The following is a 26,352-nucleotide window of genomic DNA, read 5'->3' as shown; positions in this document are numbered from 1 at the left end:
ATTTGTGCACCCACACAAAACCACAGCATAAATGAGCCGACAGATGATGCAGCTGTTTTTTATTTATTTCGTTTTGCCAAGCTCCAAACCTTGAAATGTCGTGATCTGTGGATTTTTCATTTAATGTTTAGTCCTGTCATGTTTTGTTCTGTTTTCCTGTTTATTTTCCTCTTGTTTTTGCTCTCTGCTTCCTGTTCATTTGTGCACCTGGTTTAATTTGCTAATTTGCTTCACCTGTTCCTTGTTAGTTCACCTCAGTGTATTCATACCCTTTGGTTTCAGTTGTAATGATTCTAGTGTTTCCCCGTCTTGTGTCCCTGGTGTTTGCCATAAGGTCTGTTCTTAGAATTAAACTTTTTTTCGTACAGTCCATCTGACTCCTGCTTCTGAGTCCTGCATTTGGGTCCACTTCCTCCTCGACCCATGACATGAACAGGTTAAACCAGATAGAAAAAATCTATAGTTATATAACGTTTTCATGGACATTAGAGCCAGCTGTAAATTACAAAAAGGAATAACTACCTTTTAATGTCTGTCCACACTGCAAACAAACTGCACCATGTAATTCTCAAAGGCTTGGTGAGATAAGACTGTTCTTTACCTCTTAAAGACCAGCTGGTGCTGAGATAACTGTTGCTCCCATCTTTTCAAACCCTGAAGCTTTTCTTTTTTATGTTAACAGGAACATGTTTAAAATCTTTTTAACCCAAGGAAAAATAATAATAAACTGAAAAATCTGTGACCCATTTCACATATCCGAATGAATTTCCTTTGACTGACTTGCAGTCCTGTGGAAGTGATGTGTCTATAGCATCTGAGGTTCACACTCATTTCCCGTTGATGCAGAGCACAAGATTGCTTGACTTTTGGATCTGATCCTAAACTTGCTATACACAAGAGCCTCCCATTTCTGAGTCATCCAGGAGGTGTGTAACCTAACTATGACTAATTCTAGCCTCAGCAGCCAAAGTTTGTTTGGTACTGTTGATAATCTCCCTATCCTTTTCATGCCTCAGGCTGTTAGAGGACAGCAGTTATAAAGGCTATATGTTGGTACCATGTGTTAACATTTAATGTAGTGCTGTTGCACTAAGGCATGAAACGATGTGGTGAAGAGACAGGTCTTTAGTTTGGATTAAAGAGCAGGATGGAAGATGGCTTGGACCAATGTTGTATGTCCAGTGAATCTGGAAGACAGAATGAATCACACTGTTCTGTAAGATGCAAAAGTGTGTTAATGTGTTACGTTGCATTTACTCTTTGTTTGATTCCTTACAGGTAAATATGTGAAAAGTTCAATCTGTTTCAAAAGCTATACTTTGAAGCAAAGGATAACCTCGTCACAGGAAAAGACTATAATTTTGATCAATAATACAAATGCTTTAAACAAACCAACCTTGATCAGTTATAAATAGTTCTTAAAGTTTATGACTTTTCACCTCTCCAGCTTTTATAACTCCTTAATTTTTATAATTTCATTTTTTTAAATTTCCACAGCTCATCTGCCTGATTGCTTAAAATTTGGTTGTGTACCATTTACTACTACTTCCATTAGCCTTCAGTGTAATGTAGACTTTAGTTTATTTATTATTATTTAGTTTATTATTTAGTTTATTTTAGTCCTGACTGTATTTTTCAGTACTTTTCAAAAGTTGGTGAAACAACAGATTGTTAGGATCCATACAGAGGCTTATCTTCTATTCCAGATAACCTATTTATTATGTTTTCAGTAATTTGCCATAGTCGCTGCCAGTCCATCCCCACTGCCATTATTCTAACCAGAAGCAACAGAAAGAATAGCTCACTACGGAATACTGAACACATCACAGCAGGAAGAAAAAAAACCCTCTAAACTATTGTTAAACCGTCTGCCGCAGTAATTGGAAATAAAGACGGGCCAAAATGGAGACAAATTAAGTGAAGCAGCAACATTCCTAAAAATTGTAAATAACTCTTATTTTTCACACTGAATCAGTGTTAACCGCTGGCCACAGTATATAACTAAGCAGGCCTCATGCTGTGTTTCTGCTGGTACGGAGTCACTGATGAAGGCTGCAGAGTTTAAGTGACAGGGAGGAGAGACACTGAAATGAAAATGAAACTGCTGGACTCACACTGAGTCCCACAAGAGGGACACTCCATTGCCTGTGCCTGCTTTTGCACATCAGTATGTGATTATTTGAGAGCATGTGTGTGATAAAATGGTCCTTCACTGCAGTCCATGGTGACCCACGGGATATATGGTAGCCATGCAGTCCGGAGACATGTTAGTCCTGTTGTCAAGGTTCATTAGTTTCAGGATGAATCCAATCTCCCTTTTTCTTCTCTCCTTTAGCCCATGCTTTTTACTTGTTTCTTTACTTGTTCATTTCACTCACTCTACTGTCAGTTTATTAACTATCCCCTCATTGTTTTCATGCATTACTCGTAACAACTTGTCAAAACTCCCACAAATATCAGTTTTATGTTCAGGCACTCTAACAAACAAACGGATTAGTGGAACAGCAGAGTATTTCAGCCAGACTTTTACATGAGGAAAATTCTAACAAATGATAGACAAGCGTTAGGATGTCTACCTCCACCTTAACAAATGAGATAAGCACTAATATTACACGATATTACTTGATTCACAACACCAATAGCAGCACAAAACATATGATAGTTTGCACATATGCTTTGATAAACAACAGCACAAGAGAAGGATGAAAAAATCTAAAGTAGCACAACAAACTCCTGCACACTAACTTACAAAATATTTTGCAGACATTTTCATCATTCATTCATTCATCTACTCCTGGTCCCTTTGTGACCTCACAAACCGTTACACGTTTTGCTCTTATTGTCATTTTTAACTGACTATTTCTGGGAAGGATGACAAGGTTTTAGAATTTGCTTCATTTCTGCACATCTGTCTGGCTGTGGAGTGATGAAGTCAAAACTCTTTAGAAATGTTTATGTTCCTTTTTCCAAATTGCTTTATTAAGTCTTTTTCCCAAGTTTTAACAGATACCCTTCATTCATGCCATCTTGCTCTTTGACAAACATGCTCTATCTTTAAAAGAAACAGGGAATTTTCTTCCATCCAGCTGAACATACATGACTTTAATTTTACCTTCTAATAAAATGTTAACTCCAGAAACTTATAAACTTCTGCAGGTCAGTAATGTGCAATTCCTTAGTCATATCTCTCATAAAGTAAATAACCAACAAAAGCATTTTTATCTCTTGGGCCAAATTCCTGCAGACATATGAAAAATCCCAGGTAAGGTAACATTTGCATAAAAGGCTGCTTTAAAATTCATATCAGTGCAACAACTATAGTGCAACAACATGTGTTTTAATGCATGTGTTTAAAACATATGATAAAAGTGTGTTTGTGTACATCCGCGGAAGTAATCTATTTGGCGGTGTTGGTTTGTCTGTTACTTAGCAACATAACTCAAAAAGGTTTGGATGGATTTTGATGAAAGTTTCAGAAGAATCTCTGAAATGGGAAAAAGATACAAGTGATTGGATTTTGGGGGTGATCCAGCTCACCCCCTGGATACAGAGGAGGTAGAGATAATCTTGGCATTAGAGCTTCTAACTTAAAAAATATGAAAGAAAAAAAAAGCCTACAATCATTGGCAAATAATAATAAATAAATACATAAAAAATAATAATAATCTAAAAAAATAAGGTCTGAACCAGTTTTCTAGCTATATCGACTAATTGACCACCATATGACAACCACCCTCAATATTTGGACACGCTGTTTCTTATCAACAGCCTGCATATGTTGGTTGAGCAAAGGTCAACTCCCACAACAACTCACAACGTTTTTGTTTTTTTTTTTTCTTCTGCTCCAACAGATTATCAACCCTTACATTTCCTTTTGTTACCTCTTTGCTTAAGATCTGAATATACAGATGCTTTACCCTATTGAATGTTTAAATGACACAGTAATGATCAATGAAAAAAAACGAACATTAGAAATCAAAGGGATATTTTTAGAGGATGTCTAATACAAAAGGGATTCTCCTACACTGAACTTTGCATAAAATCAATGGCCCAGCACGTCAGAAGAGGATACATTTGCTCTTGCACAGAAAGTGATACAGTAATCAGTTTTTCTATATAAAGAAGCACAACATTATGATGATTAGATAACCAGACTGACTAAAGACAAAAGCTCCACCGACAGCAGCGTCAAGCTACTTTTATGATACCACGTTACTGCTCACACTGTTCGATTTAAGTGACAGGTGAGCGCCATCGGCAACGGAGTGAAATGCAGCAGACAACTGAATGACTTATTGTTCCTTGAACAGGAAGGACTTCATCACACAGCAGGAGGAAAGCACGAACAGTCTAACTGAGGAGGATGTCAAAGCCACTGAAACAGAAGCTGCCGCCTTCAAAGCTGAAGGTCGTGACTGTCAGATGTGAGGTGTTAATAACACAAGCCAAGGAAATAACCATTATATCCTGCCTGGACTTCCACAGCGCTGTGGAACTTGCTTAGTTTATAAACAACATCAAATACCTTGAAAGGATCATACTGCAGATTAGGATATAAAACTGCTGAAGGAAAATTGTGATGCAGTTTTTTTCTGTTGTTGTTTTGAGTCACTGATTTAAAACCTCCCAACACTCTGCTGTATGTTAACTCTGTATTCTAGTAGTAATATTTTTAGCCTTTAACCACATCTGTGCTGCTCACTGAAATTACTTCACAGCTGCTGAGATGCATCATAAACTCATATAATGAGGTATATAAATATAATAGGATTTCAAACTGGATTAGTCGGGTTTTACAGGCCTGAAGTCAGAGAAATTTGGATGCTGAGTAAAAAATAATAAGCAACGATTTGCACAAAATTAAGCCTTTTTATAGAACTGAAAACACATAGACCAGTAACAATATTAAACGTGCTAATAGGTAAAGGAAGTAACACTGCTCATCTTGTTAAAATTAAATGTTCTGCTGCAAAAAACCTGCATCACATGGTTGATATTGTCTTATGCCCACCTACCTAAACATTTCAGCAGACCCCTGTTGTATTGTCTGCAAGCACACTCGACCCCATTTTTGCAAGCCTTTTTATTCGTCACTTCAACATTAGTAAACAACACCATCTAGGTACTGGCTGTATCAATACACCTATAAGGTAATAACATTCCCCAGTAATTTTGTTTAAAAACAAAGAGTCTGAGATGTTCAGCCAATCATCGAACCAACCTCACAGATTCCAACCTGATGGACTTATCTGCATACTCCATTACCCATGAGACCCCAAAACTCTGTTGCTAGTCCCACACCCAACACTCTTAAACACCTTAAAAAGTTAATTTATGATCTAAAATGCTCTTACTCATAATGTCATGGTTCACCAATGTAGTTAAAAGCAATGGATTTAAAGCATAAATAGTTATTCAGCTTTAATATTTACTTACTTTGAATTAAATGCCATCTAAATGTTAACAAAGTTGTTTACCACTTTGCTGCATCTTCTTTTAACAACACTCTAAAAGTGCATGAAAACCAAAGAGATAAATTCTCATCATTTTGAATTTGAACAAAGTGAAATGTTATCTTATTACGGCTTAATAAATATTTTTAGTGACTCAACAGCTCAATTACAGGACTTCCTTTGTGAGGCACTTGTAGATTAGGAAGCCTCAGTGGTCTCATCATTGTGCCTCTTCAAACATTCATCATAAGGTATCAGGGCATCCATCAGGGAGCATTACACTGTGTGTTACTGTGTTCTTTATATGTGAACAACAGTCAGACTGAAAATTATTAGACTTCACGTTGCCATCCCTTCAGTGAGGCAACCACTATAGCTGTCCTCCACTGTTGGTGTGAAACATAACTGAGTGTGCCACATACATAGATCCCATCTGATCAAAGCGTCCTGAGTTTATTTGCCTTCAGTTGTATGACTGAGCCGCGCACACAATGTTTGCTAAAGGATTAAATTATACTTGCTATTAACTTTTAGTGTATCGTAATCAGCCAGGACTGAAACACAATGAGTCTTGTCTGGATACTTTGGTGGGATACAACTGAAGGAAACAATAAAAAACTACTAACTACTGAATCTCCTGCCTTCATGAAAAGCCTTCAGACCTCTCTTCCCTTCATTGCCCCTCCGCTCACCTCCTCCACTGTCCTTCTCCTCTTCCTCAATGCTGTTTTTGATGCTGTCGTACTCCTCGTCTATGTTCTGGTTGCCTCGGATCTGACTGAGCACGCGGCGGGCCTTCTGGGTCAGTCCACACTGGATTAACCAGCGAGGGCTCTCTGGCAGGAAGAGGAATCCCACGAACTGCAGCACACCGGGAAGCACAGACAGACCCAACATGTACCTGTTGATGGGGACAAGTAAAGAACACAAGGAATGAGACAGAAACTGTGTTTATAAAAAATGTTCCTGCATCTTATGCTGATCTATTTAACAAAATATTAGTTGATTGCAGGTAAGGGTGTCAAGATTGGTTATTAAAGGAACACTGACTAAAGAATGACGCCTTTCAAACAAGGATGGTTCATGACACAGTTTTTGTGCTTAATACCATCAGTGGATCATTGATGGATAAAAAGAATATTTTTCACAATTTACACATCATTATCTAAAAAATAAAATAAATAAAAAACAGGGATATATAGAAATCTGTGGGTCAGGCTTAAAGTAGGAAACCACTGGCTACTTTCACTCAACACAGTCTCTGTACAGCATCCAGAAATGTAGCCAGGATCTATATTACACCAGGTAAAAGCCATATTTCAACTCTTTACTGACTTCTCTGGACACAAGCAACTCTCTGATGGACGAAAGGACAGTGGACACGTGTTCTGTGGATGTGTCGATCATAACCAAATTATGTTGAGCAGCTGAAATCCTGAAATCTTTTGTTGCTTTTTAGAGACTTTTCTGAAAATGACATTCATGAATATTGGATGTGCAGATCAAAATCCCACTTACTAGGAGCAGAATTCTACTTAAAGCTGTAGTTATGTTCATTGATATTACTGTTATGATTTTTCCAGAAGGCTTCATAGCTGGTCCAAAAGACCCAAGGAAGCAAATTCAAAATTAACTAAATTGGAAGTTTATTGTTATGATAACAGTATTTTCCACCACAATGATATCAGAATAGCTTTACCCAAACAATGTCACTGAGATAGTATTGTTTAAAGAAAAACAGACTTTCTGACACACTTTTATTCATAATGTGTTTAAGATGTCATCAGGTTACTCTTTTATGAAAATCATATGTGGCAGGAATATAAAGAATAAGGTGATAGAAGCAAGCTGAGCAAGGGAATTGGAAACTGTAATAATGACATAATGAAGGAAACACAGAGGCTTTCATCTGCTGTGCAGGCAGCTACGTCAATCACTGAACATTCATACGGTGAACTCAATGAATCTCCAAAAAGCTATTATCATGTATGAATCACACTAATCTATGACTTGCTGAACAATTTCTGTCTTAGCCTTAGAACTGCTGCTTGGAGCAAATCCTTTCAAAAAGGACAATTCTCATCTCCAGCATCTCCCTGTGGAATATTTAAACCCTCTGGAGGCCGTAAAACTGAATTCACTGTAACAGGATGAAAACATAAGTAAAATGTTACGATGATAAAAAGAACAGAGAAGAAAAGACAGGGGAGTTTGGTATCTTCTACATGCACCTCAGTAAATGTTATAAGCTGCCCTGCACTTGTGCTGACATTTTGAATGAGCCAAAACGGTTTTTTTTGGCATTTGATATGAGAAGAACCAAAAGAGAAGACACTGCTATGATATCTAATGATTTCACCATCAATAAAAGGAGATAAATATCCCTGCTGCCTTTTGAAAAGTGTAACTTGTAGTTTATTGGCTCATCTTCAACAATACATGACTAACATTTATACTTGAACATTATCTGAACAGCCACAACATGGAAACTATCCCACTTATAGGGAAAAGTTTCTTGCTGCTACATCATCACCTGTGTATAAAACTCAATGTGGAAGCTGCTTGTTGTTTCGTGTTCTGAGTTTGGTATTTGTAAGACATTTCGTGTTGTCTGACCTCCATCCATCACGTCGCAGATAGCTGAAGGCGCCGTCTATAAGGCTGGCAGTGAACTGTCCCCCAGTGATGAAAAGTGTGTTAATGGTCACCAGCTGACCCCTGAGGTGGGGCGGAGAGGCCTCGGCAATGTACACCGGCACTGTCATAGAGGCAATACCTACGCAGTCAGAAACAGGGAGGGAAAGGTGACAACTCAGAGGGAATTATAATAAACATTGCAATACAACAACAGTAACTCAATTTTAAACTGTGATGTTAGAGTTACAGACATGCTTGGACATTACTTTGACAAAAATTTGATTTATTACAGCTACTTGACTAATATCTCCAATGTTAGACTACTTTCTAAAATGAACTTGGAGCTGTGGTCATGATGGCTACATGAATAAATGGGAAAACCCAAGAAACCTGAACAAACAGTGCAGCTCAGAAGTGGGTCATAATCTGGAAATGATCCAGTCCCAAACACATGTATACACACATCTACTGTATACACACTGATAAAGCCAGTCACATGCACACTTCTGTACAACCATAAACACAACAGTCAGTCTATGTTTGCTTGTAATATGTCTGACGAGGTGCAATGAGACTGACGCTCTCTGTCGCTTGGTCCTGATAGGCTCTATTAATAGTCTGCCACTGCTTCTTTTGCCTCTCCTCTCTTCCTCTCACTCCTGCCAACACCCTGCTCTAAACTGCCGCCATGACTACGTGGCTACCCGTTGCTATGGAGACCACTTGCTGTGGAAAAAGCCGCGCTGTCTCTAAGCATGCACCGCACTGTGGTAGCTCTAGGAAGACAAATCAATAACTGAGAGGATTTTTTTCTTTTCAGAGTGGGAAACACCATCATCAACATTTCAAAGCTCAGTTACAAATCCTTTCAGCTCAGAACATCAAAACATTGAGTCACTCAAGTGAAAGTCAAGGATCAATGCCCTTGTGGTCAAGTTTCTGCACAGCATTCAGTGTGTTCAGAAAAAAGACCTCAAAACCATCTGCAAAACACTTCAACTTACTGTTACACCATTTCAGTCTACCTCTTATTCCAAGGGAGTCCTTGAATACACAAGTATATCCTGAGGATTCAGAGCCAAGTAAATCATTATCTTTGTTATGGCTAAAAAGGATTATTGTCTGATGGCGGAAATCCGAGATTCAGATCCCTGCTGAAATCTAATCAAATGCTCTTTGGCATGAAGCCATGTCTGCTCAGGACAACATGCAAAACATCCATCCATGAGCTTCTGAAGGATGTTGCTGAAAGACTCATTTCTTCTAAAATATAATTAAGACTTGAAAACAAACAAACAAAAAAAAGACAAACAAACAAAAAAAGAACCATGAATGTTCTTGTTTTGTCATGTATACAAGGGTGTGCTCTGGTGACACATAACATCCAAGTTAATAAGCCATAATTGTCTCAGAATGTTGTTTTTGCAAACAAACTGCACTTGAATTCATAAAGACATGAGTGACATTAACACAGGTAAACTCATCAGGATTCTGCTGCTGCTAAAAAGTCATTTTAGTTTTTGTTTATACACTTGAGATTAGCACCACATATTGAAGTATTTGTTTATGAATCAGTGAAGACAGTATTGCCATTGCAATACTTAACAATGAAATAGATGTTAAGTACTGCTGAGAGGTAGCTGATTTATTTATCAGCCATAGACTGATTATAATTCTGTTGAGTGCCTGACTCTCAGTGTTGCTCACCCAGTGTTGAGTCGGTTGTTGTGTATAGTCAACCTGGCCCTCATTCTAAATTTCTGATTGAATACTGGCATGGACAGTCCAGTAGTCATTATAATAATGTGATTTTAAATTTAAGCTACATTAAATGTGCACATTTACCCTCAGACATCTACATAGATTTTAGCAAACTTAAGCAAACAAAACCATTATCTGATTAAAAAGTCTAGTGTTTGGAAGATACGGTGGCACCTAGTGTCTCAGCTGCAATTGCAACCAGCGACATGTCCCAACCTCCCATTCTGAAAGTGATGGCTATCGTTGAAGGCCTGAATCAGTTACAGTACAGTGTTAACATCGAGATGCAACAAGGTGAACTCTGAGAAAGAGAAATCGCTCATTGATATAAATGCAAATATAATGCGTTAACGGCGGTAACTAATTTATGTAATTATTGCGTTAATATTTTAACGCAATTAACGCATCCGCGGCATGACAAGCCCCACACATCCGTCATTTATCTGTTATGACAGTGGGAAATGGAAAGGAAAGATGGTAAAGATGAGCAGGGTGGCTCTATGGATGGACGGGAGAATAAACATAATTAATGGAGCAACCCATGAACGTCGCCTCCGTGGAGAATGAGGGTGTTTTAACACACACTCTTTTGCAGGTGAGAAGGTGCCACACCCACACTTTTCCTTTTTTTCTTTTTTTACTTATCCTGCGTTTTGCAGGATAAAGTTTTTAAAATACTGAACTGATTATTCCAACTAAAGTGAACATCTAATGTAAAAAAGTGAAGAAAAATCTGTAAAACAAACAGCCAATGATCTATTTTATCAGCAGGTGTTTACTTTGGGTGATGCTGCTGTTGGACTTTTATCATTGCTGCACAAATGCTTACACTTCAACGATATAAAGATAAACATGTTTCATCCAGATCATCAGTTTTATCAGAGTTTCTTCATCAATGCAATTTAACTTCAGTTGTCACATCTGCTGGTTTTAGGACAAAAACTTTCCCCATGGGATATGTGAATTCTGAATTATAATCTAGAACATGGTAGAGATGATTTGGAACAACATACAAAAGTACATTACATGCTGCATTTACTGACCATTGGACATCAGACGTTTACCCAAGAGAAAGTCCGTTAACACTAAATATTTGTTGCATTGGCTCATTCTGTTAATGCAATGCAGTAAAAACGAGCAAATTTCAGGCATAGTTGCAAATGTGATTAATCATGATCAATTTGAAAGCTATGATTAATCTGAATAACATTTTTAATTATTTGATCTCTCTCTCTCTATACATATATATATATATATATATATATATATATATATATATATATATATATATATATATATATATATATATAAATTAGAGCTGTCAAAAATAATGGTTAATGGTGTTAATTTATGTAATTGACTGAGTTAATATTTTTAACGGCGTAATAAGCCCCATACATCCGTCATTTCACTGTTATGACGGCAGGACGTGTCTGATCTAGTAGATCTCTGGTCAGCTCTGTGCACTGACAGCTGTTGATGATCAGCTGATCAACTTTTCTCTCGTGGCGTTTGTTTATGTTTCAGCTGAAAAGGAGGAAGCTAGCGGTTCATGGTTCACACCGTCACATCTTTACCCCAAAGTCTTGTTTGTGGCAGGACCTTCTCTAACACAGTAGCTGGCTGGTGGTAGATAGGGTTTATACTTCAGCTATGCAGGTCTAGAAAAGTTCTGATGGATGCCAGGCAGGAGTTTCTTCATCAGTGTTTGCTGTTTACCTTCAGTCATCACATCTGGTGGTTTTATGACAGAAATTATCACTATGGAGACGGTTGGTGAGATGATGATATATGAATTCTGAATTATGATCTAGAACATGGTAGAGATGATTTAGAACAACACACATTACATTGTATGCTGCATTTACTGACCATTTGACATCTGACATTTACCCAAGTGAAGGTCAGTTAACAGTAAATATTTGTAGCATTGGTACTGTTGATACAAAACAGTAAAAACGGGCAAACTTTAGGCATAAAAAAACTCAAGAATGGTGATTAATCATTTAGAAATTATTTGAAATTTGTGATTACTTTGTGATTAATCATGATTAATTCATTTGACAGCTGTAATTAATCTGATAAAAATTTTTAATCATTTGACAGCCCTAATATAAATATAATTTGAAAAAAGCATTTATTTATTTCACTGCTGGTTTTGCTTCAGCATCCCCCTGTTTACCCACATTCCTTCACCTTTGAGTCACCAGTATGTCTCCATCCAAGCTCTGCCTGCTGTTGCAGACAGCCCATATGTTTGCTGGTGAGACAGTGCAGCTGATGTTGATACATTTAGTGAGTAATGGATCATCTTCATCTTTCATCCTGCTGCAGGGGGTGACAGGCGAAATATGTTAGGGCTCATTAAAACTAAGACATTACCAAATTACTGGCCAGTAAAAACGTTAAATACTTTTCAGTCTTTCTTCAGTTTATTGAGGATATAAAAATTAAATGTTTCTGGCTTGGAGTAACAGTACAGCTACACAAACATTTTGTATTGACTGAGTTACAAGCTGCTGATATTTTTGCATGAATTCTGTTTTTGTTTTAGCAGCAAAGAAGAAATAAAGTTTAATGTTGAGTCAAAAGCAAACAAAAGGTTTAGCAGGGAATCTTTTTGTTTTCGACTGTCTTTCAGTGTTATCATAGGTTAAACCTAACAATGAGAATCACTAAATTTCAACTCTAAGTCATCCCTGCTTTTCCAGTTCTGGTTTTGAGCACATTCATGTTGAAAGGTATATGTTGGCATCCTTTAACCAATAACAATCATGGGATCATGGCAGTATATTTGTATAGAAAAGAACAAAACCATAATCATAACAAAATTTAAATATTTATGAAACGCTGTCCATCATGACAAACTGTATCCAGCCGCACACACAAAAAAGAGCAATGATGTGAAAGCATACATTTAATAATCTTCTCAAAACCACTTTCACATCAATAAAGCACCTGTAAATCTGATGATTCATGATTGTGTTTCTGCATTAACTAACTAATGGGCTGCAGGTGTAGTCTATTTAGGCTTTTGAAAAGAGTCTAACTTTGTTCTGTCAGATGCAAAACTGGCAGTTTTGAATGCTCTCTGTACCAAATTTAAAAAAATGTATTATTATTATTATTAGTTTATATTTACTGTCATCCAAGCTCTAAACTAAAGGAAGAAAGAAGAAGGAAATCTCAGACTCCAGTCCACAAGAGCCACTGTGCTGCAGGTTTTATATGTTTCCCTTCTTCTAAACAGTATGGAGAACTTGACATGAACAAGTGGTGGATCCACTTCATTTGAATCAGGTGTGTTGGATCCCTGTTGTAGACACAGCAATATCTCTATGTTTTTTTAAATATATTCTAAGAGAATTGATTGTTAAGGTGCATTTACATGTGTTGAGCTATTAACATGAAACCTAACATGCTACAGAGTAGGTCGAGTCTCTTAAGAACTAAACCGTCTTCAGAACTTGAAGAGTGAAACCTTGCTACATAACTAATAAATTTTAATTCATAGTGCATGTATGTGGCTACTTCCTGTCTTTTATATACATGGAATTCCTGGATATTTACAGAAATTTAAAAGTTGCAAATACTACTTAGTTAACTGGAAACACAATCAGGCTAACTAAGCTCAAGGAACAGTGAGAGTTGTGTGTTTTTCAGTCCTGAAAATGTATGCTGTGCAATCGGTACAAACTTAAAGAAAAAATGTATAACTTTCTTATTATAATATAATTTTCATTAAAAGGTCCATTTAAATAGTTGTAACTTTAGATAAAAAAGCAAAACAAAACTTTGTAAGTCACTCCTACTATATTCTCCAGTAAGAAGAAACACTGCTGCTTTAGGACACATTTTGATTCAAGTAACACAAATATAAAACATGGATCTTCTTCTATTTCCCACTGAGACCTAAAGTCCACAGAAAACAAGGCAATTTAACTATATTTTGCTGCCACTTTCTCTTTACTTGAAAGTAAATCCTTTGAGAAACAGTTCTGCTCCGTTTGCTGTTAATGAGCTCTGTTTTCAGCACCATGGACAGCTCCCAACACTCACACAAACACAACCTAAAGCCGTCGTCTGGTCGGGCTCAGCCTCAAAGCTGCACAACACACTTAAACAAAGTATGTGTATTGGGCTCGTGAGGGCAGCCTCAAGACACAAAGTACAAAGCTCAGAATTGACTCACTTGATCAGAAAGCATAGGCAATACTTCACAAGGCCACTCCATCACTGTGATCTACTCAAGAGACAGACAGGGCAGTTTTGTGGTGAGGAGAGGAGACAACTCCCTCTGGAGATAATGTTACTGGGTTGTCAAAATGGCTAAGCGGCATTAAATTTGGTGGTAAAAGTGGTGGAGATGTGGTGGCCTTTTCCTAATTTGGCAAAGGATTTTACCTGGAATATGATAGAATAATCTGACTCCAATTTTGCAAACTCACTGAGCATAAATGTCAAACTGGAAAACAACAAATTTTCTGAAAACCTCAGATGAATTCAGTTATGTAATTTCTACTTTATAGCAATAATATGTGCATAAGCAAAGTCTTTATTAGGTCTAGTTTCTGCCTAGTTAGGATGAAAATTGTAATTTAATCATACAATCTAACCAACTAATTAAAAAAGCTTCCAGGTAATGAAATGCTATGGCGGAGTAATCAATGGTATTATTTTTATTCTGACCCACTCAGTGTTTCCAAGGACAAAACAATTTGCAATTGCTGAATAATTTGGCTAGACAACATAATTATACACTCACTGTGAGGGTGACTGTGTGTCTTTTTGTTGTGCATGTTTTTGTCTATATGGTTGGGAATGGATAATGGCTAAGGCTGCAAACATCTGAAGCAACCATTTAAACCCATCATACTGAGGGCACACGGTGTGCACAATACAGAGACTGACAAGATCTGCAGAATAGTAACAGATGGAAAATGCTGAGAAGATAATATATTTCCATTACATAAAATTACATGTAATGCAAATTATGCATTTGTACCTGAATGTAGAAACAAAATAAGTATAGTAGTAATTATAATTAGAATTATAATTATTTCATTAGGTACACCTGTTCAATTGTTTGTGAACACAAATAGCTAATCAGTCAATTGCACAGCAAGAACCAAATGCATCTAGATATATAGTCTAAATGTAGCCAGCAATAAGTTTACGCTATAAATTAATTATCCCCTCTGTAATACACTGAAACAGACAATTGTGTCATGTCATTCACATAAAATAGGGTTTGATTATCTGTCCTTCTCCAAATTAAAGTCAAATGCTCCAAATCATGAAAATAAAATATGATGGAAGTTTCTACAATAACATAGTCTAACCTATGTTTTTTTAACAACACTCAAGAAGTTTAATGTCATGCATTCATCCATTTTCTTGCCACTTATCCAGGTCGTGGGGGCAGCTGCTTAAGTAGGGAAGCCCAGACTTCCCTCTCCTCAAAGTTTACTGCCTTATTGCAAAATATTTATTAAAAGGAAGGAACTCATTAAAATATACATTATTTTAGATTTATGCATTTGATGGAATAATACCTTTAAAACCACCAAAATATGGCCTTTTTGTGGAGTAAATCTACCTTCAAAATCACTCAATCACATGTCTAAAGGAGTGTCTTCAACCAGAGGCTTTTGCATGTAAGCACAGAAGATCACTCTTTTCCTCAATAGTCCTACACGTTGACTCTTTAAAGTGACTATTTGTTCTTCATGCAACAGCATTTCTACTGCACTAATCTAATTTTCTTTTGGGGATTAATAAAGTATTTCTAAATTAAACTGATTTGAATTAACAAAGATAAAAAAGTATGTTTTCTCTCATTCTGAAACATGTTCCTACAAATTAATTATAGAAAAAGCCAAGTCAATCAATAAAGTCTTATCAATCCTGAATGTCTGGTTCAATACAGTCTGTCTACTCAGACAAGCAACAGCCCGTACCAAACAACAATCCCTGGTCTTTGGTAAAGGTCAGCTTGACAATAACCAGTCTGAACCAGACATACCACTGGCTTGTATGTAGAAAAAAAAGAGGGAAGCGGGGCATGGCTTTTTGTGGCCTTTCCTGGTTTGACAAACAGCTTGTATGACCTTTTTGCTGAGTTCAGTTCAAAAATGCTAAGCACTTGGCTGTCCTGGAAACCAGTATTCATGTTCCTGTTAAGGTAACAGGTTAGGGACAGGATAATTGAAAGCAATGAGAAATGTCCCCTTATTAGAGTCTCACATGGCTAATTATGGTACCAGAATGTATCTCATTACCTATCAGAGCCTGGCTTGCTTGGTTTAATGAATATCACTGTATGGGATAATGTTGTAATGGCAGAAAGGGAGGTGATACTTATCAACAATTACTTGTAATTCAACAGCTAAAATGACCCAGGTACTTAGTTTCTTCCTTGTATTAGTAATCAGAGTTTGTTGTGCAAATAAAAGGGTAGAGTTACCACTCTTGGCATTGTTCATTGCATAGGGAGCAATTTAATTTCTTCACCTACTGGTTTTGTTTGGACCCTATTCTCCTGCCTGTATGTCTTTAGGTGAGCAAGAGTAAAGGGTTATCATTACTTTTTTAAAAAATTCTCCACACATTATGTTTATGGCACAGGTCAGGACTGCAGGAAGGTTGTACTCTCTTCATGCACAGCCACAAATTAGTGTTTATTAAGAGCTTCTGGATTTTCTGGAAAAGATGTCTTGATGGCAGAATATGCAGATTAACAAATGACGTGAAGCACATCACTCAAAACATGTCAACTCAGAGAAAAGAGAAACAGAGCTGCAAGTCTACATAGTCAATCAAACTGATGTCAATCCACATTTTCAGGAATGGTATAACACTAATGGGAAAATTTTAGCTCCTCTTCAGCCTGGTCAACCAAGAGTAAGACTAAAGATGTCCATCCTCTTCTCACAGCCTTTAGCATCATAAACTGCTGAGGAGACACAGCTGACCTGTGACTGGAGGAACACTGAGGAAATGTTTGGATGGAATTCTTAATAAAGTTTCTTATTAAAACCTTCTCTACCTTTTAAATAACTTGGCTTTAGTCTTCACAAAGGTTCCTAGTTTTGGTAATTTGTATATTTAATCCATCAGAACTTTTTCTAATTTACAGTTTCCATTAAAAAAAATTACTCTTCCAATTTATTTTAATCAAAATGGAAACTACAGTATTTGCTTTAATGAAGTGATTTTTGTCCCTACCAATTGTCAGGCTTTAAGTAAAATTCCCTGCAGCTGGTCTAACTGAATATGCAAACACAAGGTTGGAAAATTATAGTGAAACAAAAACAAGAGAAAAAAAGAGGTGGTTGAATATATTCAGGCTCATATTCAATCTGTCACACGCTCTGTCCAATGTGGACATATTTTATTTTAAAAAATCTCAGACAGACTTGGAATTAAAACAAGATCTCTAATCAAACAAAACATGATGGTTTTGCTTAATTTCTCTAAATCTCAAATATCTTAATTTATCTAAGCTTCTAATTAACCCTTTATTATTTGTGCAAAGACAAAACATAGGAAAATAGTTTATTTGATTTTTTTTTCAATTTCTTGAGCCAATGTTAATCTGCTCTACCAAACTGTTGAGTGGGACAAAAAAATCATTAGTTTTTCCAAGTCTGACTAAGAATAGAAAATGATTTGCATGAAAAACCAACAACAGTGCTTACTATCCTCTTGGGGATGTGGCAAAGCAACTCAAAGACTACTGAGTCTGTTTTATTAGTCAGTTTTATGCAGTTGGTGGAACGCATGATAAAAAGCAGTTGATTTAAAATAATGGGAGAAACACTGTATTCTGATTAAAAGAGGTATTCTGATTTTTGCTCCTCTGCTCTTAAAAGAGGTGCAAAAAGGAGGAGAGAAAAAAAAAAGGAAAATGTTTGCAAAAAACAAAGAAAGGAGGCTGAGGAGAGGAAATTTGCATAGGTGCAGATGCAGGGAAGGAAGCAAAGATGAGGTAGCCAATTTAATAAATGCAATTCTGACGTCATACAACAAGTCTCCTGTGTCCTTTGCAGATTAAATCTGGCTTCTTTTGTACCATCCAGAATGAGCTTTGCCCCATCATCTAATATTACCCAAACAAATGTAATCATGATGACTGTTTTGGGGTGGTGTTGTGATAATAATCATTATTATAGTGGGGATGATGCTGATGACAGCAAGGAAAGGGCCATGCAGTGTAATCAGAAACTGTGATGAACAGTAAAATTCAAAGAAAATAGAGCAGGGACAAGAAGAAACCAAACTACAAAAAGCTTTAACATCTGAAACTTTAAGGAGACGTGAAGTTGTGTTGTGTTACATTTGGGGTGATTTACTAGTAGACAGAGGTTTCTATATTGAAAAAAGCTGCATGGAGATAAAATTGTCATTGTGTTTTTACTACCGTAGAACAACATATCTAATGGTAGATCAGGAAAGTCAAAGAGGCCTATGACATTATATGTATTTTTTATTCTTAATCTTCATCCTCCTTAAAAAAATAGGGCGAGGTATTGGTTATATACTTCGTTGTAATTTTGTCACCCACAAACTAAACTTGTAGCTGATTCTGAACTATAAATCAAATCTTCACATCCTTGCCTTCTTTGGTTTCTACTTTCTAAAACCCTTTAATATAAAATCAACTTTAGTACTTCTGTATAATCTCAACGTCTTTCACATTGCCATTTTAACTTTATTGAAAGTGTTCCGGTAACATGTAAGAGTGTGTCCCTTTCTTACATTAAACAGCAAAGAAGTGCTCATTTTGAAAGAGGGTGATGAAGATTTTGAGTTGGTAGACTGTCATCAAGGAAGCATACCTTCAACTCCAGTGAGTGACCATTGCAGTTCCAGTATTTTTAAAGTTTAATGTGAAACTCCTGTTGTTTTTTTTTTTACATTTCTTTTTTTTAATTACAGGTTACATTGGGGCATCAGAACTAGTTAGTTTAGACAGTGCCAGCACAATAAATGTTTACCCTCTATCTTCTGTCTTGTGAAAGTCTACGGATTTTTTAGCTGTTTTCTACACCAATGTTCCTGTTCATAAGCTTTACCAATTGAGGTAAGATTATTAATATTTTTGTTTATTTTGTGACAGTGTGACTTGTGTTTAATCCACTTTATTTTACAACAACAAAGTGTAAATCTGTAATAACGCATCCAGACTGATTAAAAAACATTTTTGTTGTAATTGTTCTAATAAAAAAAAAACTGCTTGGAGATGGCTTACCAAGTCCCACTCCAACGATGAGCCTCCCGGCCAGGAGCGCCTCTTTGCCCGGAGCGGTGCTCAGCACGATCCCCCCGACGGTAAAGAAGAAGCTGGCCAGCAGAATGCACACTCTACGCCCGAAGAGCCCGTTGAGGAAGCCGCCCAGCAGGGCAGAGAGGGCAGCCGCAGCCACAGTACTTGATATGAGCACCTCTTGCCACAGGGCGCTGAGGTCCAGCTCCTTCTTCAGCATTAGCATCGCCCCGGAGATCACCCCGGTGTCGTAACCGTACAGAAAGCCCCCCAGTGCGGAGAAAACCGCCAAGACGTAGACGAAGCCGGGTGTGACATCTTGCTGGAACTGCTTGCGGGCAGCCCTCTCCAGGTCCCCGGTGGTGGAGGAAGAAGCAGAAGCAGCTGCTGCTGGGGCTGAAGCTCCAGCGGAGGCGCCCTGGCTGCTGATACTGGCGCTGGACGGAGCTTTGATGAGACTCCGCTCACCTCCGTCGTTGACTTTCTTCCACCGCTCGCCCATCAGGTTGCTCATACTACGAAGGGTGTAGTCATGGTCGACCTGCTTTCGCGACATATGGGAAATCCAGCACAGAAAAGGGCGGCTAAGTTGTGGATACTTGATGCTTCTACAAAGAGAAAAGAAGGAAAAACACACTCAACCACTAAACTAACTCGCCTCCCTTCAAACCGGAGGTAAAGACACGTGGTTATCCTTAATTTTAAAATGTTACACTGGCTGCTGAATAAAGTTGTTTTCCAGTCTTGTGTCTGTCAGCGCATAACATCCCTGTGGTCCTGATGGGAGAGTTGAGGATGAGTGGGAAGGAAAGGTGAGATAGGAGGAGTGTAGTGGTCTACTTCGTCACGACCAGCGTCGCTATGACGCAAGGAAATACTGTTTTGGAAACGTAGTGTAAAGCCAGTGGGTCATTTACGGTGGGAATTTAGACTGCTGCCCTACAGCTACATCTTTGAGAATGTATACAAAAAAACAACACTGCAAATCTGTGAGTTCAATAGGCTAAAAAAAAGAGAAGCAGGGAAAAATGGCCCCTGAAATATGGGACAGTTAAAATGAGCTTTTCTTTTGTTTCGTGCTATCAGATCAAAATGATTTTAAGAATCTAAATGTAAATCTTTTAAAGTACAGGCTTCATCTCACTTACTTCTGACAACAGGCTGCCCTTGGTAAAACTAGAAAACTGCTTCCCCCTACAGGACTAACTTAGTATTACAGGCCCATGTTTAAAACACATGAAAGAAGTCCTCAAACACACAGGCTAACTAAAAGTCCACTTTTCCACCCTCTTCAAATATCTTCAAAAATATTAGTGATTTTTAACAAGGTATAAATAACTACTTCTGTATTCAAATTAAGAATTTTGACCAGAAATATTTATCCTTGTGTTTTTAGTTGAATATTTGATCCATCCAGTCATGTTAAGTCAATCCTTGAACAAGACTTTTAGATCAAGAAAACACCTAACGACCAAGTTAGAGTTATTAACTTTTCCTGAGCCACCCATGTTTTCTTCCAAGGAACAACACATAGCTTTTTATCTTTTATAATAATGATAAGATTATAAGAGCCTTAAATCACAGCTACAGTATATCAATCTATCTAGAAAAATAAATAAATACAATAAAAAATTAAATTAGTAATTAGTTTTGTCGTTTTAAACCCAAATCGTAAAAACAGAAGTAGCGTCGTTTTTCTGTTTTTTCCTCCCATTTACAATCAAAATCGGACAAACATAACAGTTTTTTCCTTCCCATTCCTATTCACAGAATTAAAAGAAGAAGAAGAAGAAGAAGAAGACGAAAAACTAATTAAAATCCGTTCAATTTTTGGACTTTTAAAAAAATTTCCTTCAGAATTGAAAGATGAAGAAATTATTGTAACAGAATGTTACATCAATTCTTTTAAAATAAATTCCTTGATTGGCACGTAACATCATGCAAGCACATTGGGTAATAATACATAACTGCGTTGAGCCATACAAGACCTATAATATGCTCTTTCTGGGGAGGCAGTGACCCCAAGATAAAAAAAAATATATATACTGTATATATATATATATATATAAATGAAAGCCTAGTGGATAACAAGTAACCAGGATTGCAACAGAACAACAGCGTTTCTGTAATCAAAGTGTTTACACGGTCGAGATCACACAAACAGTGCAGTGCAAACTTTCCTTATAATTTGATTAAATGTTGCCTTATTAAAATAATTAAATAAATAAAGTATATAATTATCAAAATATCATGAGGCTCTTTTGAAAACATTAGTCACTGTGCAGCAAATGTCATTGAGATGTTTATATTACATGGAGTTTTCAATCTGCCAAAATGTATTCAGCATTTTCCTTCAGATTGTCCAGTTGGTAGGCTTTTTGCTCTGTTTTCTCAATAATAAATGTAAATGGTGGAGTCTAGGAGTTTCATAGTACAAACCAGGGCGACTTCTAATATTCTGTTTCCTTACACAACTGCTGTTATCGAATCGCCACAAGGTGGCAGAGTACATGAGGGAAAATGGACTGGACTTTGGCAGGCTAGTACTGGAGCCCTTATTCCATGTGGGACTGCTAAAGAATGAACATTATACCATACATACACTCCAATGTACAAAGAAAGCTGTTGCAATAGTTTCCACAACAGGACCTGATGTTGAGCCTAAGTGAAATTAGGGTGTAATCAAGACCTGTTTCTGTGTTTTGTATCTCTATGGAATAAGCATATTAATTATTTACAGTATTGCTGAACATTTAAAAAGCCAATTTAATAATTTACTACACACTAGAATAAATCAGTTCTTAAATTCCCTGGCTTTCCCGTAGGAATCCTGGTAATAACCAAAAACATAATTGCTTTATTCATAAACAGTCTGGCACAGTAATGACATATTCAAATTGTGGCGTGTAACAGTTCTAGTTACTGGTATCAGTGCCGGGTTTGTGTTGATAACAATATAAAAGAGACCACAACCAGTTTGAAAAGACAAATAAAAACAAAAAACAAAACAAACAAACAAAAAAAAAAAAACAAAACCTTTGCATTTCTAAATAAATGAATTCTTTAAACCAGCTTAATAACCATAACTTCATACACTGAACAGAAAAAGAACATCTAAGCACTAACTTAAATAATAATCAAATAATAGAATAGAATAGAATTAATCCCTTTGGAGAGCCCTCAGGGAAATTTGGGATAATAATCTAATGCCCTGATGACAGACTGGATGATGTCTATGACGTTGTCCAGTCCTGTCATGTTGGTATGAAGCTTTTAGCTTTAATCACAAATTTACATGTTTGGAAAGTTAAACTCTTGGTATTTGCAGAATGTATGCAAAAAACAATCCATCACTACACTCCCGTCCAAAATGATCCCCATCCTGGTTGTTCAGATGAGTATTTTCTTCATCATTACAGAGGATTCCCTCTGTTGTTTGACTGTAAAAGTCCTGGTCAACTGGATCCTAACAAAGAAAGAAACATACAGAATTACATTCAGGTGATGTTCAGAATCAAAATCTTTGTAAAAAAAACAAAAAAAAACAAAACAAAAAAAAAGAACGTAACATCAAAATTCAATTCAAAATGAAAAAGAATATAAAAAGACATGTGTTACGCCCTCACCTGGTCTGCCCCAGCCTTTCCTCAGTGATCACTCCAATCAAGCCCAACCTGCCACACCTGTCTCCCTTTCACCCGTCAGTCCTTATATACCCCAGCACCACATTCACTCACTGTCGAACCTTAATGTTCTTACCCGCATGGATCCCGCTCCTCTCCTGTACTCACTCCGTGGACCTCCAGTCAGCCCTTCCATTGCCTGAGTAAGAAGATTCCTTTCTGTTCTCCTTTATAATAAAGTTATGTTAACCTGCTCCTGTCTCCGTGAGGTCCATGCTTAACAACATGCAACTCCAACATTTTCAACAAATAAATTTATTTACAGAAGAAATGTTGAATAAAGTCCAAGAATCTTCTCTCAAAATGATGTGGAAGTCCCGGATGGCAAAGGCACCCGATGTTTATTGGTTTAGTGGTCAGAAATATATATAGGGAATAGAAATAAACATGAAATATTTGTTGAACAAATTCAAACATCTTTACAAGTCTAAGAAAAAAAAAAGACTAGAAAGTACAAAAGACAAGACAAAATGGAAGAAAAGAAAGAAAATAGAAAAGAAGGATCAGAAAATGATTGAGGTTTAAAAAAAAGGCAGGAAAAACCAGAGAAAAAAAAGGTAAATATCTCTAAGATTTAGAACAGAACAACTCAGAGACAAACTAAAATATAAAATGCAAATCAGGAAGGAAAAGAGGAAAGAAAGGATGAGATGTGAAAAGTTACTGAAAAATTAAGGTTTATGATGCAAATTTTAAAAAGGTTACCAATGAAAAGAAAAGGGATTGAAGATGGCAAACAAGAGCAGGAGAGAGGAAATAAAAAAAATGTAGAGAAAGAGAGAAACTTTGTGGAAAGATAAAGCATAGTGTTTTGTAGACAACGTACCTTTTTCCTGATAAGGCCTCTTCTCTTCCTGAACAGGTCCATCAAGTTGGGAAACAAACTTTTAAGTTGTCTCTGAATTTTTCTCCATCACTCTGCTGACCTAAAAAAAGAACAAAAAAAAAAAAAAAAAAAAAAAAAAAACAGAAACTCAGCAAATTATGGATAAGTAGATAATAAATGAATAATCCTTGGACCAAACAATGTTGTATCTCATGTATTCATGGAAAAGATAGAATGCCAGAATACAGCCACCTATTAAAATGTGATAGTAAGCAGACGTACCGAGGCATCAATTTACTTAATTTAATTAGCTTTATCATCAAACTTGGAGCACACATGACATTTGAATCACCCATACAAACCTGATTTACTGTGATCTGATCGTGGGCTCTTCTTCCACTTCTTTTCTGCAAACTGCAAAATGTCACTTTTAATTCTTTCTTTACATGGATCCATTTGACTCTCTTTTTATTGTTTCATTAACTAAGACCTTGACAAACCTCTTCCAAGTTGTGGCCATCCATACCTTCTCTCTGATCCACATAAAGTGCTCTGTGTAACCTGCCCGCCTTGTGAAAAGCTTCTGTTCTGTCTCACCAGTGGATTTGTTCAACTGTGTCCAACGGACAGAAAACAAAAGCAGCTAGTTAACAAGCAGCTGGAAGAATTAGGTAGTCAAGACAACAAGCTTAGCCAGGAGACACAAGCCCAGTAAAACGGAGATAGTCAAAGGTACTAAACAGACTCAAAAATTAAATTTACGTGCAACAGTGTTTGCATGTGCATATAACTTACAACACTGTCTGTATATGTAACCTTCATCATCACTCATCTCATCATTAAAACAAGACCAACGTATTTAATCTTTTGACTGACTTCAAGTCTTGTATTAGACAGTTTAAACACTGGAAAATTAAGCCATTTATCTTGTTTGGTTCTACAAATTAACACAGCGCTCTTGCTGGCATTATACTTTATATCATATTGCACACCATATTCTGTACATACATTTAGAAGCTGCTGGAATCCAGCACTGCAAGCACTGGCAAGGTCATCTGCATACATTAAATGGTTCACCTGCATTTCACCCAATTAAACAGCCAGTGTTACATGCTTTCAGTCTCATAGACAACTCATTTATGTAGAGATTAAATAAAACAAGGGACAAGATTCCACCCTACCTGATGCCATTGAACAAATGGGGGCAGATATACTATCCTTCCCAGTTGATGTGCATTTTCTGGTTTGCATACCAGTAGGCAAGAACCCTCCGAATAAACCAAGGCACTCCCTGTTGTTTTAACTTAATAAATAGTTGTTTCTGATTTATTCAATCAAAGGCTTTGGACGCATCAATAAAACACGAGTACATGCTATGCTTTGGTTTAAAACGAAACTAATAACTAAGGCAGGTAATATACAACTCACTCTGTCAAGCAGGATTCTTTCAATAACCTTGGATAAGATACTGGTTAATACTATAGGCCTATAATTATCCAGGCAACCAACTTCTCCAGTTTTGTTCTTTATTACTGGCAAAACAAGATGGACATTATTGAGTCTGGTAGCACTCACCAACATCTCACATTAACAAACTATTACCTCAGTGAAAACTGTGGAAGCGGGACTATAATAGAGGAGTGTAGCTGCTTCAACCTAAAACTTCAAGCTAGTGCTGTTTAAGTCTCAATAAGTCCTCAAACAATTCTCGTCTAAAGTCTCGATATTGTATCCTTTGCTGCCACTAAATGCTGGGTTTGTAAAATTTTAAAATGAGCCGTTTTCATATTGCTGAGTCTCCTGTGTTAATTCCTATAAGCTACTGTTTGTTTAATAGCTCTCTTCTGGCTAAAAATAAACATGTTCACAAAGTAGAAAATGGGAAACCGATTTTCCTTTTCTATTATCAGAATCCAAAGATGAAAAACAAGAAAACCAAGTTAAAAAGGTCCATGGATATTCAGGCAATTGGTTTATTCGTTATAAATCAAAATAGAAAAATCTGTCGGGAAAAACAGAACCTATTTTCCTTTCCCTTGCTGAGAATCTAAAGAAGAAAAACAAGTAATACCAAAGGAAAAATTAGTCCATTGTTTTCGATCTTGGCAATTCCTTTTTTTTCTTTTTTTTTCCTATCTGTACTAAGCGGTCATATTACTTGGTGGATGAGTCAATAAAATAATATTTAACTTACATGCTTGTATTTTCTTGAGAATTGTTGACACAGTCGAAATCAGACCTAGTGTGAACAGTGTAGTGCAAACTTGGCTTATAGTTTCAATAAATGTCAACAGGGATGCACGTCTGAGTATATTAGGTATTCCAACAGTTTTCATAACATAACCTCTTCACAATGACATAATACTCTGCCATAGTGTTGAAACTTTTACTGAAAAAAGTGAATTAATTGTAGAAGGGTTGAAAGTATTTATTCTAAATTTTGTTTGTTCATTTAGCAAATTAATCTAGTTTCATCATTTTGATGAAGAATACTATGAGGGGCCGTATAGGCCATAATTCATTCTCACACTTACATACATATATTCTTTTTCTCACATACATATATTCTCACACTTACATACATATATTCTTTTTCTCACATACATATATTCTCACTCTTACATACATATATTCTTTTTCTCACATACATATATTCTCACTCTTACATACATATATTCTTTTTCTCACATACATATATTCTCACACTTACATACATATATTCTT

At 36.6% G+C, this 26,352-nt stretch overlaps 1 protein-coding gene across 1 annotated transcript in view; it reads right to left on the bottom strand.

The window, feature by feature from the left end:
• LOC121634775 (proton myo-inositol cotransporter-like) overlaps positions 1-19,935 on the bottom strand; it is a 65,628-nt gene extending 45,693 nt beyond the window's left edge. Inside the window, exons 1-3 of the mRNA XM_041977690.1 lie at positions 19,105-19,935; positions 8,070-8,229; positions 6,146-6,354 (exon numbers count right to left, since the gene is read on the bottom strand). Of these exons, the coding sequence (XP_041833624.1) occupies positions 6,146-6,354; positions 8,070-8,229; positions 19,105-19,675 (940 nt within the window). The 5' untranslated portion in view covers positions 19,676-19,935. The remainder of the gene's footprint in view (positions 1-6,145; positions 6,355-8,069; positions 8,230-19,104) is intronic.
• Positions 19,936-26,352: the final 6,417 nt, after the last annotated feature.

This window comes from Melanotaenia boesemani, chromosome 23 (assembly GCF_017639745.1).
Source record: "Melanotaenia boesemani isolate fMelBoe1 chromosome 23, fMelBoe1.pri, whole genome shotgun sequence".
Classification (NCBI taxonomy): Eukaryota; Metazoa; Chordata; class Actinopteri; order Atheriniformes; family Melanotaeniidae; genus Melanotaenia; species Melanotaenia boesemani.
This window is presented reverse-complemented; position numbering and strand designations above follow the sequence as displayed.